Below are 22,455 nucleotides of genomic sequence, written 5' to 3'. Positions count from 1 at the left end.
CTATTTATCAGGTCCCAAAACAAATCAAAGATTGGTAACATGGCTTCTGACTACTGCTGACTGTCTGTCACAGCTAGGGATTTGCCCAAGTACGCATACACGCAGCCAGCCAGGCAGGCAGCCACTGCACTGTTCAGTGGTTGTTAGCAGTGTGAGGGAAGTCTAACCAATGCCAACACACCACCACATCCACGGCAGCAGCTGTTTGACTGTTTGACTTGAAAAAATATATATAATATATACTAGAAGGCTGGCCTTAGGTCCTAATACTCCCTTATATCATACAGAGAGACTAGAGATGGGGTGAGAGAGGGAGACAGACAGAGATATTTTCCACAAATGTCTACTGTCAAATGTCTACTTCCCAGACCAGCATATTGAAACCATAAGGGTTAAGTTAGGGCTGTATTAGCGCTGTGTAAATATGGACTAGAGTATAGGTGGGTAATGTGAAGGGCTGCACTCCAAGTGAACAGTTTTAGGTGAATCGAACGGCCAGGAAGACGAGACAGTCTGCCTGTCTGCTGCTGAGCTTTGTGATTTATAATAACACCATAGCCTCTACAAACACACAGAGATTTGTGTTGTGGGACACTAGACCAGTGACCACAGTGACTTCTCACCTCCGATGTTCTGCAGTGTGATGGCAATACCAGCGGCCATCTTGCCCGGGGTGCCAAAGGCCCTGTAGCCAAGCTGTTCATAGGCTCGGATTCCTGGGAGAGGAAGTGGGTTGCGCAACATCATCATTACACAGCTTTACAGGGGGACACCCAGGTAGTAAGTTAAAAAACACTTAGTTAGATAGTCAGTGTAGAATCTCCTGGTTCATTTACAGGTTTTTCATGCCGGGCCTCTATTTCCATGCTAGGCCCCTATAGCTGAATATGAAGAACAATATATAAGGTTTAGTAAACATCCTTAATGCTGGGCCATTGGGGAACTATTCACAGAATTACAGGGAAATACCAAAATAATCAAGACATGCTAATGCGGCAAATATGCAAGCCATAATATCTTTCTCCATCTGGCCCAATCCCTGTGACTTGACACTGCAGCAGCCCTCAATATGTAATACCATCATCTCCTCTCAATGGTTCAGCAATAGTGTGACCCATCCCTACGGGTTAGAGTGTTGTTACACATGCACTATTGAAGCATGAGGTCAATTGAAGACGAGGGCCAGCTTACCCACAATGCCAGAGGATTTGAGCAGCAGGTGAATGGAATAGCAGGAGAGGACCGCCACAGCAGTCAGAAGAAACCTGGAGGAAGGAGGGAAGGAAAGAACAGTGGAAGTCGGAAGTTTACATACACTTTCTTGTTAACAAACTATAGTTTTGGCAAGTCGGTTATGACATCTACTTTGTGCATGACAAGTAATTTTTCCAACAATTGTTTACAGACAGTTTATTTCACTGTATCACAATTCCGGTGGGTCAGAAGTTTACATACACTAAGTTGACTGTGCCTTTAAACAGCTTGGAAAATTCCAGAAAATTATGTCATGGCTTTAGAAGCTTCTGATAAGCTAATTGACATAATTTGATTCAATTGGAGGTGTACCTGTGGATGTATTTCAAGGCCTACCTTCAAACTCAGCGCCTCTTTGCTTGAAATCATCAGAAAATCTAAATAAATCAACCAAGACCTCAGAAAAAAGAATTGTAGACACAAGTCTGGTTCATCTGTGGGAGCAATTTTCAAACGCCTGAAGGTACCACATTCATCTGTACAAGCAATAGTATGCAAGTATAAACACCATGAAACCACGCAGCCGTCATATGCCCAGGAAGGAGATGCGTTCTGTCTCCTAGAGATGAATGTACTTTGGTGCGAAAAGTGCAAATCAATCCCAGAACAACAGCAAACTACCTTGTGAAGATGCTGGAGGAAACAGGTACAAAAGTATCTATATCCACAGTAAAACGAGTCCTATATCGACATAACCTCAAAGGCCGCTCAGCAAGGAAGAAGCCACTGCTCCAAAACCGCCATAAAAAAAGCCAGACTTCGGTTTGCAACTGCACATGGGGATAAAGATCGTACTTTTTGGAGAAATGTCCTCTGGTCTGATGAAACAAAAACAGAACTGTTTGGCCATAATGGCCATTGTTGTGTTTGGAGGGAAAAGGGGAATGCTTGCAAGCCGAAGAACACCATCCCAACCGTGAAGAATGGGGGGGGGGGGGGGGGGGGGGGGGGGCAGCCTCATGTTGTGGGGGTGCTTTGCTGCAGGAGGGACTGGTGCACTTCACAAAATAGATGGCATCATGAGAAGCAAAATTATGTGGATATATTGAAGCAACATCTCAAGACATCAGTCAGGAAGTTAAAGCTTGGTCGCAAATGGGTCTTCCAAATGGACAATGACCCCAAGCATACTTCCAAAGTTGTGGCAAAATGGCTTAAGGACAACAAAATCAAGGTATTGGAGTGGCCATCACAATGCCCTCAATCCTATAGAAATGTGGTGGGCAGAACTGAAAAAGTGTGTGTGAGCAACGAGGCCTACAAACCTAACTCAGTTACACCAGCTCTGTCAGGAGGAATGGGCCAAAATTCACCCAACCTATTGTGGAAAGCTTGTGGAAGGCATTTACATTTACATTTACATTTAAGTCATTTAGCAGACGCTCTTATCCAGAGCGACTTACAAATTGGTGCATTCACCTTATGATATCCAGTGGAACAACCACTTTACAATAGTGCATCTAACTCTTTTAAGGGGGGGGGGGGGTTAGAAGGATTACTTTATCCTATCCTAGGTATTCCTTAAAGAGGTGGGGTTTCAGGTGTCTCCGGAAGGTGGTGATTGACTCCGCTGACCTGGCGTCGTGAGGGAGTTTGTTCCACCATTGGGGTGCCAGAGCAGCGAACAGTTTTGACTGGGCTGAGCGGGAACTGTACTTCCTCAGAGGTAGGGAGGCGAGCAGGCCAGAGGTGGATGAACGCAGTGCCCTTGTTTGGGTGTAGGGCCTGATCAGAGCCTGAAGGTACGGAGGTGCCGTTCCCCTCACAGCTCCGTAGGCAAGCACCATGGTCTTGTAGCGGATGCAAGCTTCAACTGGAAGCCAGTGGAGAGAGCGGAGGAGCGGGGTGACGTGAGAGAACTTGGGAAAGTTGAACACCAGACGGGCTGCGGCGTTCTGGATGAGTTGTAGGGGTTTAATGGCACAGGCAGGGAGCCCAGCCAACAGCGAGTTGCAGTAATCCAGACGGGAGATGACAAGTCCCTGGATTAGGACCTGCGCCGCTTCCTGTGTGAGGCAGGGTCGTACTCTGCGGATGTTGTAGAGCATGAACCTACAGGAACGGGTCACCGCCTTGATGTTAGTTGAGAACGACAGGGTGTTGTCCAGGATCACGCCAAGGTTCTTAGCACTCTGGGAGGAGGACACAAAGGCTACCCGAAACATTTGATCCAAGTTTTAAAAAAAATTAAAGGCAATTCTACCAAATACTAATTGAGTGTATGTAAACTTCTGACCCACTGGGAATGTGATGAAATAAATAAAAGCTGAAATAAATCATTCTCTCTACTATTATTCTGACATTTCACATTCTTAAAATAAAGTGGTAATCGTAACTGACCTAAAACAGGGAATGTTACTTGGATTAAATGTCAGGAATTGTGAAAAACTGAGTTTAAATGTATTTGGCTAAGGTGTATGTAAACTTCCGACTTCAACTGTACATAATAAGACATGTCATTGCCTCATTTCAATGCAATAAAAGGAGGTTAGTTGAGCATAGCAACTAACAAGCTCAGAACTAACTGTAGTAGTGAAGGCCTCAGCTCCTCTCTATCAATATGTAAGAATAGCGCACACACATTTTTATGACAAACCCTTGCACTTAGTGGCTTTACTTTGAGCCAATAAAACCAAAATAAATTACAGTTTGAGATTACTGCCTCAGTATAATTCCAAAAAGAAACATGTTAAGGTTTCACTGAAAAGGCATTAATTGTATCATGAAGGGAAAGTGAAGTATACTAGCTAGAACAAAGCCGACTGGCTGGCTAACTACCAACTGTAGCCATGTGATCTCAGGGCTCAAGCCCAGAGAGTTCATAAAGGCAAGTGCTTTCTCAGCAGACTCTAAATGTTATGAAAATGCTAATAATGTTTGATGTTGCCAACAGTCTGAGAAGATCATGTTGGAGTAAGAACTCAATAGCGAGGTGTGTGTGTGGGGGGGGATGGGGGGGGGGGGGTATAACAAAGGACATAACTCTCCTTCCAGCAATCCTGGCCCAGTGTAATCTGAGAAAGAGCGTTTCCCCACAACCCACCTCCCTCTTAGACCCCTGTGCCGAAAGGGAGACCAGAGAGGAGCCGCAGTCTGCCTACAGAAGCACTGACCCCTGAGGAAGGGAGCTGAGTATTCCCCAGTCAGCATTCCTAGATGGTCAGAGGGCGCTCCCAGTACCGTCACCTTTCCCAGACCTCAGAGTCCGGCCTCTGCAGCCAGATGGAGGCCCCTAGACTACTGACCACAGTAGAGGTAAGGATCCTAGCACAGTGTGGGCACATAGGTTGAGCCCTGACATTCCAGCACTCAAAAAAATGCTGTGTTGAAAACCCAATTTGGGTAAATATTGGACCAAACACACATTGAGTTTGTGACCCAGCCAGTTGGGTCACAAACAACCCATTGTTTTCTTTAAGTTGGGTTGTTGATGCTGGGTTAATGAGCTATGATCCACCGGGTCATAGCAGAACACTGGATGCGTGGCTTAGTAGGGATATGGCATTTAGGTAGTTATTTTTGACCACCTGTGAGTAAATGTAATATTCTGTTAATCTTTTCTGTTGTATTGTCAACAACGTTAAGGTTAAGCACTGACACTTGTGTAGCTTTAATAGGGCTTACACAAGAGTAGGGCAGTTTTCCAGAGCCGTATGGGCGTTGTGCCGTCTAACAAGAACTGCCTGGTGAAGGCCACAGGAATAATTTTAAGTTAGTTTCAAGGCCCCAAAGTTGGCTCATAATTCAGAACGTGCAAAGATTCAGCCCTGTGTAACAAACTCTGTGTAATGATTACTCAGGGAGAAAAAGTGGTAGATTCACGCATAGAGCGCGGCAGGTGTTAATTTCGCCTTCGCAGGAGGCAGGAATCGTGGTCACAGTCAGGCAATGGTTTTACACAGGTAGGCAAACAGGCAGGTGAATCAAAACTAGGACTGAAGGCTATAACTGGTTCTCACAAACGAGCTAGGAAAATGCTTGGTAGAGACAAAACAAACAATACCTCACAAAGCCACAAACAGAATGAACTGAGCTGAATAAGGAGCTGAGAGACCAGGTGAATAACTAACACAGTTGAAAGCAATTAACAAAAATGAAAGACAGGGCTACGTTCAAGAATACAAAGAAACAGTTCTACGTTCAAGAACACAACGAAACAGAACACAAGGTTGACTAAGAAAATAAATACAGAACCTTACAGTACTCACCCTCATTGGTCCCTCTTGAATGGACCAATGAAGCGAGGACAGAACTTTTTGCAGGGGAGGGAGAGCAGGATGTCTCTGGTAGAGAGCCACACACACTGTCCGGGGTGAAAGAGTGGCATATGTCAGCGGCGTCTGTCGGCAAAGAGTTTCTGGGTATTAGAGTCTTCCTGCAGATGCCGGTGAGCGGTCTCCCATACCCGCTCACTACGCCGAAACCAGTTGTCGGAAGCTGGGACAGTACCGAGCTCCGGCTACCAGGGAAACATGGGGGGTTGGTAACCAAACTCACTGACTCACTGAAACGGAGTAAGGCGGAGCGATGAATGCATGGGTGAGTTCTGAGCGTATTCGGCCCAGGCCATATACCGACTCCAGTTGTGTGGAGAGGCAGAACATTGTTGGCGGAGGTACTTACCTATTTCTTGGTTCAGGCGTTCTGTCTGCCTGTTGGTCTGTGGATGGTACCCGAGAGGAGAGGCTGAAGGCGACCCCCAGTCGGTCACAGAAGTCTCGCCACACCCGGGAGACAAACTGGGGCCCACGGTCAGAGACGATGTCTACCGGAATCCCATACAGATGGAACATAAACTCAGCCAATTCCATGGCGTTAAGTAAATGAGGAATCAGACACATTTTTGAAAAATGGTCTATGACAAGGATGGTGGTGTTACCAGAGGATTCAGGAATGTCTGTGATGAAGACAACAGCTATGTGGGACCAGGGTCTGAGGGATTAGCAAAGGTTGAAGCTTACCAGAAGGGAGATGACGAGTGCTTTTTGTTTGGGCGCAGACTGGACAGGAAAGTACGTAATCCCTTACGCCGGATGCCAGTGAGGACCACCAGAACTTACGGGCTAGAAGTTCAGTGGTTTGTGTAATGCCCGGATGTCCTGACCCCAAGGACGTGTGACACCATTGCATCAGTTGGGGTCTAACAGCTGCTGGTACATAACTCTTCCCAGCTGGTGTCTCAGGAGGAGCCGGGTCTGAGGTTAGGGCTTCTTGTATGGCTGAGTGAACCTCCCACTGTACCGGTCCCATAATGTGGTAGGGTGTGGGTGTAGGGTCTGAGTTACTGGACGGAAGGTCAAACTGGCGGGAGAGAGCATCAACTTTTATGTTTTTCTTCCCAGGGATGTAAGTAACATGAAAATGGAAGCGTGTGAAGAGATCCCAGCAGCATTGTCTGGTGTTTAACCTCTTGGCCCCTCTGATATATTCCAGATTACGATGATCTGTTAGGACGAGATAGGGATGTTGTGCGCCCTCCAACCAGTGGTGCCACTCCGAGGGCCAGGTTGATGGCGAGGAGTTCTCTGTTCCCCACATCGTAATTCCTCTCAGCGGAGGATAACTTCCTGGAGAAGGCGGGACAGGGATGTGATTTTGGACGTGTTCCCGCCCACTGAGAGAGCATGGCTCCTACTTCGGAGGCATCCACCTCTAGGGTGAAAGGAAGGATCGGATCAGATTGGCGAAGGACAGGAGCTGAGGTGAAGAAACGTTTGAAGTTGTTGAAAGCAGGTCTCTCGGCTGGTAAGGGCAGTGAGGGGAGCGGCAGTAGAACTGAAGTTCCGAATGAACGGATGAAAGGTTTGAGTTCCTTAACAGTGGTGAGTTTGGGCCAGTTACTGATGGCGGTGACTTTGTTCTCATCCATGCTGACCTCTCCAGGTGTCAGTACGAAGATGAGGAAGTTCACTGAGGTTACACGGAAGGTGCTCTTTTCAGTCTTCACATAAAGGTTATGGTCAGGAAGCCGTTGAAGAACATTTTGCACATGCTGTATGTGTTCCTTCAGGGAGTAGGAGTAAATCAGGATGTCATCAATGTAGACAATGAAAAAGCAGTTGATCATATCCTGGAAAACCTTGTTCATAAAGGATTGTAAGACAGCGGGGGCGTTAGTAAGGACGTAGGGCATGACCAGGTATTCGTAGTGCCCTCGTGCGGTAATAAAAGCCGTCTTCAATTCGTCGCCTTCACATATACAGACAAGGATATATGCACTTCGCAGGTCGAGTTTTGTATAGATGTTGGCGCGGCCCACTTGTTCAAGGGTTACTGGGATCAGAGGAAGAGGGAAACGATTCTTGACCGTGACGTCATTCAGGGAACGATAATCAATACATGGACGGAGACCACCATCCTTTTTCCAACGAAGAAGAAGCTGGAGGAAGCCGTGGGAAGAAGAATGAATGAAACCGTTTGAGTGATTCATCAATGTAGTTCTCCATTGCCTCATTTTCTGGCATAGATAGGGGGTAAACATGGCCCTTCAGTAGGGACACTCCAGGGAATAAGTCGATAGCACAGTCCCCTGGGCAATGTGTTGGCAGAGTGGAGGCCTTGATTTTGCTGAAGACATTGCTGTACTGGGAGTATTCAGATGGTATGGTGGGTGGCACTGCCGAGGCAGAGTCATCAATGGTGGTGGCTCTGCAGGGTAGGCTGAGACAACTGGTGAAGCAGGTAGAAGACCAGGACAGTAGTTCACCTTGTCGCCACGAGATGGCAGGGTTGTGACAACAAAGCCAGGGGTGTGTGATGATGAGTGGCTGTTTGGGGGATGAGAGTTCCATAAGTTGAATGGTTTCGGTGTGGAAGACTCCAATCCGGAGGGTGACGCTCTGTGTCAGGTGCGTAATGAGGCCCGTGCCCAATGGTTATCAATACTGGGATGGAGAATTGCTTCTGGTAGATATTTAGACATAAGGACACTCCTACCTGCATGGCAGTGGAGGGACCCTTTTCATATCTCCGTGGGGGGCGAACAGGGCAATGGCTGAGTAGATGATCTTTCCTGCACAGTATAGGCAGAGCCCTTCTTGGATCCGCCTTTGACGTTCGATACACGGGAGAGGAGCATGGCCCAACTGCATGGGCTCTGGAAGACTCGGATGGGATGACGGAATCATGGAAAGACAAGGTTTCGGGTTCCTAGGTGGCAGAGTTCGTCGGCGATGAGGTGGTCGATGGAGATGGATATAAGAATACAGTAATCCCTCGTTTATCGCGGGGGTTACGTTCCGAAAATGACCCGCGATAAGTGAAATCCGCGAAATAGAAAACTTTTTTTTTTTTTACAATTAGCAACTATTACATGTATACAAATACAGTGACTCACGTGTAGGCCGTTTCACTGCTCTTCAGAGCGTTTCGTCGACATTATGGGTTTAGGAGATGTTCGAAATTACAAGATAATTTGGCCAACTTAATGTAAATTTGCCAAGCTGTTTTATGTACGTACACATAACTGCACGAGACGACAAAATGATAGCACAATTGTGAGTTTTTAGCGAATCAGAATGCAGAGCACAATGCACCAAAAAAAAAAAAAAAATGCATTATGAAAATCCGCGAAATAGCGAATCCGCGATAAGTGAACCGCGAAGTGGCGAGGGATCACTGTATATTGATTTAAATCCTGAAGGTCACCTCCACAGGTCAGCTCCGCCTGAAGTTCCCTGTTGAGCCCTCTTCAGTAGATGGTAAGTAAAGCAGCCTCACTCCATCCACTCCCTGCAGCCATGGTGCGGAACTCGAGGGCATACTCGGCAGCTGAATTGCGTATTTGTTGCGTATTTGTTGAAGTTCTATGAGGAGGTCTTCCATAGGACGACCGGAAGGAGAGTGATCGAATACCTCTTTGAAGAGGGTGTGGAAATGGGTCTCGGATCTGAGTTCTGTGCTGTTGGCAGACCATATGGCGGTGGCCCAATCCAGGGCTTTGCCTGTGAGTAGAGACACAACAAAATCCACCCTGCTCTTGTCGGTGGCGAAGATAGTGGGGTTGTGCTCAATGTATTTGTTGCATTGCATCAGATATCCCAGACATTCCCAGGTGAACCATCATATTTTCCAGGCATGAATATGAATGAAGGAGGGCTATGGGTTACGATACCGGCCATCGGAGGAGTAGGGATAGGCTGGCGGAGAAGATGACAGATTTCCTCCATACGCTGAATCCATTCCGTTTCTAAGCGAGGTATTCTGTAATGAATACTCAGGGAGACAAAGGTGTAGATTCACGTGCAGAGCGCGGCAGGTGTTAATTTCACCTTCGCAGAAGGCAGGAATCGTGGTCACAGGCAGGCAATGGTCATACACAGGTAGGCAAACAGGCAGGTTAATCAAAACTAAAACTGAAGGCTATAACTGGTTCTCACAAATGAGCTAGGAAAAGGCTTGGTAGAGACAAAACGAACAATACCTCAACAAAGACACAAACAGAATGAACTGAACTAAATGAGCTGAGAGACCAGGTGAACTAACTGACACAGGTAAAATCAATGAACAAAAATGAAAGACAGGGCTACGTTGAAGAACACAAAGATACAGGGCTACGTTCAAGAACACAACGAAACAGAACACAAGGTTGACTTAGAAAATAAATACAGAACCTTATACTCTGAGCATACCCCCTTTCTGCCACAGAATCCAAGATAGTTACAGTATAGTTTAACAAGGAATGCATCCAGAACTAGGAAATAGAAGTTTGGTTAAGCAGGTTAGCCACCCTCAAGTCAGTAGCTAGGAGGGTCCTGGACAAAGACCATGTCTGGACTGGGACACGAAAATGGTTGGTCCTGTTAAGACCGGACCCAACCGGAGTGGGCGGAATCCAAAACCTCCGCAGTACCATCACGCTAGGACACAACAGAGGCTATGCTCCGTCCACTGCTTAGTGGCCCAGATCCACCTCCCTTAGCCCTCCCCACCCCTGATCCTGCACAGCAGCAAGCCAGCCAGCCAGCCTCAGTCCAGACCCCACGGACCCTCCGAACCAGACCCTCCAAACCGCCTTCACCCCTCCAAGAACCACCAGGGACACCAGGTAGTCAGTGGGGAGGCACGGCAAGACCTGTGAACAACCAAGAACCTACTTAACAACACAAACGACCCGCCAGAAGCCCTCGTCCTAATCTGTAATTAAATTATCAGACCTGGACTCCCCAATAAGCCATCATCATGACCCTCACAACACACTCCGAACAGAAGGACTTTCCTCAGACGGCTGTTCATGGTTGCCTCCCCACTAGGGAATGCATCTACAGGCGGCACAAGCTACGTACAGAGAACTGCCCCTACGTTGGCGCTCGCACTGAAGACACCCACCAGCTGTTTGGGAGTGCTCCGTGGACAGGTGGGTGGGGCCCCTTTTTGCTCCCTCTGTCTTCCAGCGTCCAGCCTTATCGCCGCACCACTCCTCCTCCAACACCGGCCCAGACTGATGAACATACCCTCCATCACCCCCACCCTCTGATCCCTCTCCATCCATTTCCCCCTTTCTCCCATTACACTTATCCCTCTCACCAGAATCAGGAACCAGTCATCACCACACCAGAAGAAGGACCAAAGAACTAGACCTACGTGAGAAAGCCACAGTGGGGGTACCATCACTTCCAGTTGTGTCTGCTCGCTCCTCAGGTTGTCCTTCCTCCCCTCTACAGATCCATCACCAGACCCAGTCACAGCAACAGGACATCGGCAGAGACACGGAAGAGGGACCAAACACCAGACCTTCACCCGTAGCGAGCAGACCACAGGGGAGTTCCACAATAGTCTAGGACTCCCTTGGGTGTCTGCTTGCTCCCCAGGTTGACCTTCCTCCCCTCTGCAGATCCAGTCCCAGCACCAACCCAGTTCCCGGCTTCCAGTGTCAGTCCCAGCACCAAACCACCAGACGAGGCATGGAGGAGGGACAAAATATCTTCAGCCGAGCAGCCCACAGGGAAGTACCACCATTGACCTCTGGGTCTAAGGCTCCATTGTGTATCTACTCGCTCCTCAGATTTTCCTTCTTCCCCTCTACAGATCCCGACCCAGCACCAGCCCCAGTTCCTGGTTATCGGTCCTGTTTTCCCCAGTCCCAGCACCACCCCCTTATATCCAACCCAGCCCAAACACCAACCCAGGTTTTCCCGGTCCCAGTCACAGCCCTAACACCAGCAACAACCCTGGACACAGCACCGACCAACCACAACTACTACATCCATCCAGCAACTGCCAGCCCAGTCCCCACCATTTCCCCTCCCACAGCACAAAGACACTAACACACCGTCAACCACTCCCACAGACTGACTGACAGATTAACTAATTGATGGACAGATTATTGCTACCTGTTTTTTTATTGAATGCATTTGTTTTTTTGATTTTTTTAATAAAATTATTATTTAAACATTATAACACAGTGGTACCTATCCCAACATTGGGATATGCATAGACACTTGAGGAACTCATACGCTTGTGTAAGCCTCAGTAAAGCTACAAAAGCGTCAGTACTCAATTGTGTTGACAATACTGAATGACATTTATTCTCACGGGTCGACGAAAATAACAATCTGAATGCCACACGCCTACTAAGCCATGCCTCCAGTCTTCTGATCTGACCCGGTGGGTAATAGCCAGGGATGGGTTTACATTTCAAATTACAACTATAAATTACCCTAAAGACAATGTATCAAAATAAAATATAAGATAACGGTTACAGAAACATCTTACTTGCTATGACTGTGATATGTTGTTTATCTACCTTGAATGCACTGTCACTCTGGATAAGAGCTATATCAGGGTTTCTGCTAAATCCTGGGGCACCCCTGGGTGCATGTTTTGTTTTTTGCCCTAGCACTACACAGCTGATTCAAATAACCAACTCATCATCAAGCTTTGATTATTTGAATCAGCTGTGTAGTGCTAGGGCAAAAACCAAAATGTGCACCCAGGTGAGGACCCCAGGACCGAGTTTGGGAAACCCTGTGCTAAATGGCCAAAATATATATGTGAAAATGAGCAAATGCAAAGCACACTGGGTATTGTCATTAGCCTTGTTTCGGGGCGGAGCTCATTAGAATTTTACATTGGCATGCTTTGCAATTGTTTATTTTTACATATACATTTATATTTAGTTCATTTAGCAGACACTCTTATCAACACCATAGTCCGATCAGACTCCTAATACCAATTTAGGGTGAATAGGGGCCACAAAATTGTGAACCGCTATAGAGAAATGGTATAGAATTTTGAAAATACTATTCAAAACTATCTTGTCACAAAATACATTGGAGTGTAGTTCAGCCCAGTGTAATACAAAATACTCAGACGTAATTCAAATATGAATTTTAAATAAATGTAACAGAAATACTGCTAAGTGTTTAGCACCAGTCCACAACTCATAGAATGCACTAGGTAGAGAAGCTCTGTCTTGATGTGGAAGTTATGTTTGCAATGGTGCACTATATTCTGATCAATTTGCTTAATAGTATGTATACTTAGTATAGTTGGCTAAAGCCAAATTATAACTGGCTTGTATCGTGACTGCAACATGAACCATTGTATCCAATCTTCGTGCTAATCCTACTGCATAGTCATCCGTTGTTGTTTTTCTCCTTACCATTGTTGAGAACATTATACAATTAAGGTAGTTATGTAGCTTCTTGCTGTACAGATCAAGGCTTTTCCCCGTTTTTTTTCTGATTCACTGCAATGTGATTATTTTGCTTTACCAAATTCATATTGTATGACATATTTTAAACTGAGGGATTTCTTTCCCTTTTTGTTTCTATTTGTATTTTATTTTTATTTGTACACCAACTAAGTGACCCAAGTGCTGGGTCAAAAATAACCTGACATGTGTTCTGCCCACTATTTACCCAGTGCTGGGTTGCTTTTTAAACCAGCATTTTTTAGAGTGCAGGAGTCACGAGAGCCATTATGAGTTGCTTAATGGTTGGTTTGGTTCATTGTCCAGGAAATGTCACGTTGTGAGCGTGGAATCTGAGTTCTCAGGTCTCGTGTTTAAATGACGTTTTCAGAGCTCTCCCCACATCCCATTGGAACTGCTAGGGTGTGATAATATGCTGAGGGAGGCAGAGAACATCTATTTAGGTCTCCCTTGCGAAACTCTGTATTTTTTTACCGTATGTTACCCTTGAGAGACAAAGAAGGCTGTGTGTCGGTCACACTCACAATGCAACCAATATCCAATATAGTTGCTAATATAACATGGTCTGGTTTTCCATCGGAAAAGAACAAGGACTTGGAAATTTGATCACATTTAGCTTGCTACAGGAATCTAGACTTATCAGCTTACTTGTACCAGAAGACAATACTTTGAGTCCAAAGTCGATAATACTGTACTTGGATGGAAAGAAACATCCATGGGGCAGAATACACAGTAAAACAAATCCATGTGAATTGATTCCTGCTTCTCAAAGTCCAAACAAATATATCTGTCTAAACCTTTTGAACCTAAGCTCTCCTGTACTATAACCTGGAGTCACAAAAGCGACAAACAGAAGCTGTATGTTTCCATGAGAAGCTGTATGTTTCCATGAGAAGCTGTATGTTTCCATGAGAAGCTGTATGTTTCCATGAGAAGCTGTATGTTTCCATGAGATGGACGGGGGGCAGAGGGAGGAGGGACAGAGCAAGGAGAGGGGAGGACATGTCCAACGCTACAGAGGGGGCCAGTGGCGTGGGGACTGGCAGGCGGGGCTATTCTGGGCTGTGGCCTTTCTGGGGCCTGTATGTGTCCACAGGGGCGGGGACAAGGGTTGGAGAATACTGGAGGATGGGAGGGAGGGTATAGTGTGGATCATGCCATGAGAAGTGTCACGTCACCACAGACCCTTACCCTGCCTCCAGTCCCACCCTGGCCCCTTATCACCCCACCCAGGCACAGGACCCTTCTTGAGGCAGGCAGGCTGGGGCTCTGGGCAAATAGCATTCCTGGCTGTCCCAGCTCCCTCCTACAAGCGAAGGTCGTGGCTATTTTCAACCCCCACCCTGGCCCTTTCCACTGTGTGAACTCTATGTGCAACCGAAAGGCTATAACTGGGACTGGGGAGCACGTTCTCTACAGGCTCACTTGTTAAGCAAAGGGATATCATATCACAACAAGCTTGCAGCGCTACTATCAACAGAGACCAACCAATAGCTAATGTGTGACTCCTACTGTGTCTGTGCTCAGTGTGTCAGTGATTTGAAAGTCAGTGTGTCGTTTTGCAGTTTCCCGGGTTTTATGAGAAGAGGACGGACAAAAACGCTAAGCCAAGTGGGGAACGGAAAGACTAGGAGACCGTTAGGAAGCATGGGCAGGATTTGACATTTTTGGTACTTTAAACAGACGCTCTTATCCGGAGCGACTTACAGTCATTATTACAGACATGTAGAGACATGTAGAAAGCTGACAGTTTGACTTACAGGAAGAGGAGGATGCCAGTGTTGGCCATGGCATAAGCCAGTCCCAGGATTCCACTGCCCATGATAGCATTCCCCAGGTTGAACACAGACATGCCGAAAGACGTCTTTCCCTCAAACTGATCAAAACAAATACAACAATCTCAGATTCAGTTCATTCAATAATAATGTATAGCTGAAAAGTTCAGATTTCCTTACATTTCAAAACTCATGTTCTTGTCAAGTGCAATGTGACAAGCCGAATGTATCATTAGCATAGTGTCTGCTTCCCAAATGGCACCCCATTGACACCCTATTCTCTACCCAGCTAGCACATAGTTTTCTGAGAACCATATGTTTGTTAGAGCTTGGTGTGAGTGTGGTTGTCCTATGGTTATTTTACATACAACCTTTCAAGAATGTTCTGGGAATGGTGCAGGATAGTTGCTTGGCTTTGTAACATTCTCAGCACATTTAAGGAACTTTACACTAGGTAGCCTAGTGGTTAGAGTGTTGGACTCGTAACTGAAAGGTTGTTAGATCGAATCCCCGAGCTGACAAGGTAGAATTCTGTCGTTCTGCCCCTGAACAAGACAGTTAAACCACTGTTCCTAGGTCGTCATTGAAAATAAGAATTTGTTCTTAACTGACGTGCCTCGTTAAATAAAGGTAAAATAAATAAATTAAAATAAAAAAACAAGAGAACATTAGTAATGTGCAAATAATGTTCCAAGAATGTTATTGAAAAAAATATATATTCTGTTGTCAGCTTCAACAAAACTATCTATCCTTGATCTTGTGAGTTCAGGTATGTTAGCCTCGCCCACTAATTGGCCACACCTAATGTTAATTAATGCTTGTTTCCTTTGACATGGGGTCTGTTTGAATAGACTAAAATGAACAGTTTTGTACAAGTTAAAAAATATATGGTATGCTAGTTCCATCCTGGTGGTACAGTGGACTAATTCCAAGGATAGACAACAGAATATAGGTTTGAATCTTACTGATGCCGTGCCACAAGAAAAAATGATTGTGTTTGCATGACTAATGCCTAAGCAAATTAATTTCCATGTGTCCTATCTGTGCTTGGAGTTCAAGAATGTTGAAATCATTTTCTGTTTTACTGGTCAGGAAACGTATTGCTTCGTTCCCAGAACCAAAGGGAAACCAAAAAGTTATGTTCCCACAACTTCCAAGGAACCAAATGTGCTAGCTGGGTACACTCTTAGAAAAAAGGGTTCCAAAAGGGTTCGTCTGTCCCCATAGGAGAAGCCTTTTGGGTTCAGGTAGAACCCTTTTGGTTTCCATGTACAACCCTCTGTAGAAAGGGTACTACATGGAACCAAAAAGGGTTCTTCAAAGTGTTATCCTATGGGCACAGACAAATTTAAAGAGTAATTGTCATGTAATAAATAAATAATCGAAAACCAGATGTTTTAGGCTTAGTTTTAGTGAAACACGTCAATTCTAGTTTTCTTTTTGACAGTTTGTTGCAAAAGTGATATATTTGGTATTTTAGGAGTTAATCTAGATCTTTTCTGGCCCTAGCACATTGGTATTCAACTCTTGCCCCAAGAGGTCCGGAGTCTGCTGGTTTTCTGTTCTGCCTGATAATTAATTGCACCCACCTGGTGTCCCAAGTCTAAATCAGTCCCTAATTAGAGGGAAACAATGAAAAAAAGCAGTGCAACTGCCTTTGAGGTCCTGAGTTGAGTTTGAGGGCCCTAGCGGTTCAACTCTACCATTGAAATCACCTTGAGAGGTGCCTCTACGTCATCCCAAGGGAGGAATTCGGTATGAAATACACTCCCTTCTAGATGTGCTGGGCGGTACCACTGTAGGCTCATTACACCACCTCAGGGCTTACTAGAAAAGCCGGTGACAGTGCTCCTCATTTGGCAATGGTCTTGGTAAGTGGAGTGTGGCCAATATACTGTACATGATTCTTCCTTGACTTGACCACTGACGTTAAACTAAATTAAAAAGGCAGAAAGGCACATTTCTGCATATGTTTTTTTTTGCTTCCAGTTTCATGCACATCTATGTGCTTTAACAAAGACAAAAAGACAAGTAGGCTATGAGCGGCATCCATCATAACAAGAAATAGATGACAATTGTGGCCATGTCAACTTGTCGTGTGGGCTCGACATAGGGAATAGGGTGCCATTTGGGAAACAGCCCAGTGAGTAATGTTTCAGTTGTGGCGATAGTGAAGTCAGTCACACTAACATCTGTGAAGCGCATGGGCTTCTTCCCATCTTCGTTGGGCAAAAACTCCTCACTCTCCAGGATGCCATCGGGATCATCAAACCTGGACGAAACAGAAAGGGACATTACAATCGATAGTCACTAAAACCTGCACCTTAAAACGAGGGACTCAAGCTACACAGATCGAAGGGAGTTTCATGTCAAAACAGTGGCAACGTGCTTCACTTAAAGGATTGTTTGTGTGGTAATGATGCTACGTAGTCAGTGAGCCTACTAGATAGAGATTGTGTCTGTGTGACTGTATATCTGAAGTATAAACATACCTGGCATTTTGAGTACCATTTCTGTGTGGCAAACAAAGGATCCAAGGGCGACGATGGGACAAAAACAGGGCAAACATGCACTTAGGATATCAGTTATATTGTCTGTTCAGACGTCATTCACGGCGTATACACACTTCATCCTCATTGCTGATGTCATACACTTAGCAAGGAGGACTGGGCGAGCGAAACACAATTTGCATGGCGGAAATAGAAACAGGGTTTTAAGAGTTCTGTCTGTAAAATGGTGTCTGTATTAGAGGGTAAGTTACCCGCTTTTAAATAGAATCATGTGGATGAATATCAGGGTTGAAATTAGAATTTCAGTTTATTTCCAGAATTGATTGAATTGAAAAGGAATTGACCCCAAACCCTGATGAATACAGGCTCCTGTATTTTAGAAAAACACAGATGACATTTACAGACTGTTAAATGGGCTTTGGTTTCCATACTGGCAGGTAAATGATGACAACACATGACACGTTCACAGTTTAACACAACACAGCACAAAACCCATTACTCTCTCCAGTCTATTGGGCTGGGCACAACAGCAGGCTAAATGTCACCGCCCTTATGCAATAATAATATCAAAGCATCAGTTCAAAAACAATTGGAATGAAATTCATTGTATTGTATTGTATTGTTTCTGTGGTATAGAGGCACAAAGACAATCAGGTGAGTGTATAGAACTTTTCAGATGCTTATCGGACAGATATGCAAAGCCTTGATTCTGATTAGTTGTGGTTGTTGAACAATACAATTATGTGATAATAATGTATAGGTACAGCAAAAAGAAACTCACGTGTCTAATTCCTCTGGCATGGTCTTCATAGGCACATACTTGTCATCTCCTAGGTTGTGACCTTTCCCATTGGGCGAGCATCCCAAGATGCTCATCTCTGATTGGGCCGGCTCCATACTCTAGTCAGCAGTTATCCCAGAAGTCTGTTTGGCTCGTGTGGTGTGTGTACACTGGGTGTGGTCCTCTCAGTCAGCTCCCTCAGATACTGTATCTAGAGGAGAGAGACAGAACGTATTTCATTGACACAGATCCCATTGCTACTCTTCTGTTTATCTTCTTGTGTTTCTACTGGATACGACCATTTGGGGACACTTGTGTGTGTTAATAGTGCATTTCTGTAAATACATCCAACTGAATTCCACAATACACCTGAACAGCGAGTCTCTCTCTCTCTGCTAATGACTATCTGGCTACTCTTATTTACACAGTAAACCTTTCACTTCAACACCCAAGATATGACCTGTTTCAAACACTTCCTGCATACATTGGCTGTGTTTACACAGGATGCCCATTTCTGAGCTGCCCTTACAAATATTTGCTATGGTACTTTTATTTATACCATGGTACTTTCACATATACCGTGATATAATCTGAATCATGGGCATGTACCATGGTTTTAGTCTTGAAGTATGATGGTACTACCATGGTACTACCATTGTACCTAAGTATTACCATGGTATTGCATTTATACCAGGCAAAGATCTGAATCATGGAAATGTACCATGTTTTTAGCTTTAAGGTATAATGGTACTTCCATGAACCTATATAATACCATGGTATTGCATCATTTATACCATGGTATAGATGTGGATCATGGAAATACCATGGCTTTAACCTGCATTCTACATTCTTTTTTAATTTATTTTTAATTTAACCTTTATTTAACTAGGCAAGTCAGTTCAGAACAAATTATTATTTACAATGAGGGCCTGCCCCAGCCAAACCCTAACCCGGACGACGCTGGGCTAATTGTGCACCGCCCTATGGGACTCCCAATCACGGCCGGTTGTGATACAGCCTGGAATCAAACCAGGGTCTGTAGTGACACCTCTAGCACTGATATGCAGTGCCTTAGACCGCTGGGCCACTCGGTAGCCTATGGTAACGTGCAACTATGATAAATGGTACCAAAAAATATTATATGGTACCATCTTTATTAATTGTTGTTTACTATGGTACAATGGCAGTATAATGCATTAAATAAATAAACCCACCAAGGTCAAAAGAGGTTGGTTGGTATTATACTGATGCATTTATATACCAGTATAGGCACGTTTCTGATAAGAGGCATTAGGCTGCCACTAGTTTGTCTGTAACATCAATGAAAAAGGGAATAGTTGCTGTCAAAAAAGGGGTAATACTGTATTAATAGTATTGTTTTTTGCTCATGTTTGGGTTCCCTGTATTGCCAACCAGAAGTGTGTGAGAATGTGAAATATACAGTATGGTAGCCTAACCTTTGCAAGCCTATGCTTTTCCACGGATTAAAGTATTTTGGTTTTTGTCCTCAGATATCAAAATAATGTGTAGAGCACATTACAGACATTACATAATCCTTCTTGACCCCGTTTCACACTGGCTATTTTGGCACTGTGTTTATGGGACTAACCCTGAAAAGTCAGTGCTAACCCTGCTCTGGAGCAGAGCCAGCTAGCCCTGGGCTAAGGATGGCGCTAGCTTACTTTAGAATGTGTAAGTATGAACACTCGTTTAGGAGGCTCTTAGCCCTGGACTACTGTGCAGTGTGAACACGCCTAAGGAGTCATTTGAACGAGAGAGACAACTGAAAACTGAAGAGAGAAGCACCAGATAAAACTATTATTTTAAACCTTTTCTTCACAGTGAGCGAGTTATAAAGCATAGGATATGAAACACCAAGTTAAGCAGAGTGATAATATATTATTGTCATTTTTTAAATGATGTTTTGATAGTTTAATTCATTTATAAGAGTCCGTTACTCAACACAAATGCTTTCACTCAACACAAATGCTTTGTTTGTAAATGAGTGTTGGAGTACGCCCCTGGCTATCCGAAAAAAAGATATTTAAAAAATATGGTGCCATCTGGTTTGCTTAATATAAAGACTTTGAAATGGTTTATACTTTTACTATTACTTTTGATACTTAAGTATATTTTAGCAATTTGTTTACTTTTGATATTTGAGTATGTTTAAACCCGAATACTTTTAGACTTTTACTCAAGTAGTATTTTACTGGATGACTTTCACTTTAACTTGAATCATTTTCTATTAAGCTATCTTTACTTTTACTCAAGTATGACAATTGTCTACTTTTCCCACCACTGCCTACGCTTTGCCATTGCAGAGCGAGAAGTCAATGTTGCATTATGTGAGTACCATATACTATGTTTTTGGTCACTTTACCTGAACAATAGTGGGACACAGACAATCATGATAATACATTGGAAACAACTACCATGCTTTCATGTTTCACTACATGCTGCTAGTACAAAACCATGGTATTTTTTTCATTGTACAATCAAGGTACATTTTTGTAAGGGTGATCACGAGGTTCACACCAAACCATCTGTTGAACAGTTAATCAAATGACAACCCGGGCTATTTACATTGACCCCCTTTATTATTTATGTATTTATTTTACTTTATTTTTTGACTGTCTTGCACACTCCAACACACACACACACACACACACACACACACACACACACACACACACACACACACACACACACACACACTCCAACACACACACACATTACATACACTCACACACATAAAACACACACGCACACACATACATGCATATTGATGCTATTGATGCACACACACATATAAACGCTTTCACACTCTTCACATATACTGCTGCTACTATGTTTATTATACTGAACAAAAATATGAATGTAAAGTGTTGGTCTCATGTTTCATGAGCTGAAATAAAAGACCCCAGAAATGTTCCATACGTACAAAAAGCTTATTACTCTCAAATCATTTTGTGCACAAATTTGTTCACATCTCTCTGAGCATCTCTGTTAGTGAGCATTTCTCCTTTGCCAAGATAATCCATCCACCTGGCAGGTGTGGCATATCAAGAAGCTGATTAAACAGCATGATCATTATACACGTGCACGTTGCGCTGGAGACAATAAAAGGTCACACTAAAATGTGCAGTTTTGTCACATAACACAATGCCATAGACGTCTCAGTTTTTGAGCAAGTGTGCAATTGGCATGCTGACCGCAAGAATGTCCACCAGAGCTGTTGCCAGATAATTTAATGTTCAGTTCTCTACCATAAGCCACCTCCAACGTCTTTTTAGAGAATTTGGCATTATGTCCAACCGGCTTTACAACCGCAGGTCACGTGTAACCACGCCAGCCCAGGACCTCCACATCCAGCTTCTTCACCTGCGGGATGGTCTGAGATGAGCCACCCGGACAGCTGATGTAATTGTGGCTTTGCACAACCAAAGTATTTCTGCACAAACTGTCACAAACCATCTCAAGGAAGCTTATCTGCGTGCACGTCGTCCTCACCAGGGTCTTGACCTGATTGCAGTTCGGCGTCGTAACCAACTTCAGTGGGCAAATCCTCACCTTCGATGGCCACTGGCACGCTGTAGAAGTGTGCTCTTCACAGATGAATCCCAGTTTCAACTGTACCAGGCAGATGGCAGACAGTGTGTATGCCGTTCTGTGGTTGAGCGGTTTGCTGATATCAATGTTGTGAACAGAGAGCCCCATGGTGGCGGTGGGGTTATGGTATGGGCAGGCATAAGCTACGGACAACCAACACCACTGAATTTTATCGATGACAATTTGAATGCACAGAGATACCGTGACAAGATCCTTAGGCCCATTGTCGTGCCATTCATCCGCCGCCATCACCTCATGTTTCAGCATGATAATGCAAGGCCCAATGTTGCAAGGATCTGTACACAATTCCTGGAAGCTGAAGATGTCCCAGTTTTTCTATGGCCTGCACAATCACCAGACATGTCACCCATTGAGCATGTTTGGGATATTCTGGATCGACGTGTACGACAGCGTGTACCAGGTCCCTCCAATATCCAGCAACTTTGCACAGCCATTGAAGAAGAGCGGGACAACATTCCAAAGGCCACAATCAACAGCCTGATCAGCTAGATGCGAAGGAGATGTGTCGTGCTCCTTGAGGCAAATGGTGATCACACCAGATACTGACTGGTTTTCTGATCCACACCCCTACCTTTTTAAAAAGTTATCTGTGACCAACAGATGCATATCTGTATTCCCAGTTATGTGAAATCCATAGATTCTGGCCTAATTTATTTATTTCAATTGATTGATTTCCTAATATGAACTGTAACTCAGTAAAATCGTTCAAATGGTTGCATGTTGCGTGTATATTTTTGATCAGTGGTATATATCCTGATTGCTTAGTCACTTTTACCCCTACCTACACCTCAACTACCTCGTACCCCTGCACATTGACTCGCTACTAGTAATCCCTGTATATAGCCTTGT

At 44.5% G+C, this 22,455-nt stretch overlaps 1 protein-coding gene across 3 annotated transcripts in view; it reads right to left on the bottom strand.

Annotated features, from left to right (window-relative positions):
- LOC129814931 (sodium-coupled neutral amino acid transporter 3-like) overlaps positions 1-22,455 on the bottom strand; it is a 60,694-nt gene that overhangs the window by 16,720 nt on the left and 21,519 nt on the right. The window contains exons 2-7 of one of the 3 annotated variants that reach the window (XM_055868091.1): positions 17,974-18,184; positions 17,175-17,195; positions 16,873-16,954; positions 14,668-14,783; positions 1,192-1,265; positions 624-716 (exon numbers count right to left, since the gene is read on the bottom strand). In XM_055868091.1, coding sequence (XP_055724066.1) covers positions 624-716; positions 1,192-1,265; positions 14,668-14,783; positions 16,873-16,954; positions 17,175-17,195; positions 17,974-18,089 — 502 coding nt within the window. In that variant the 5' untranslated portion in view covers positions 18,090-18,184. The remainder of the gene's footprint in view (positions 1-623; positions 717-1,191; positions 1,266-14,667; positions 14,784-16,872; positions 16,955-17,174; positions 17,196-17,973; positions 18,185-22,455) is intronic. The other 2 variants (XM_055868092.1, XM_055868093.1) reach the window with 2 other exon arrangements.

This window comes from Salvelinus fontinalis, chromosome 18 (genome assembly GCF_029448725.1).
Source record: "Salvelinus fontinalis isolate EN_2023a chromosome 18, ASM2944872v1, whole genome shotgun sequence".
Lineage (NCBI taxonomy): Eukaryota > Metazoa > Chordata > Actinopteri > Salmoniformes > Salmonidae > Salvelinus > Salvelinus fontinalis.
The sequence above is the reverse complement of the archived record's forward strand: the minus strand, read 5'-3'. Positions and strand labels throughout refer to the sequence as shown.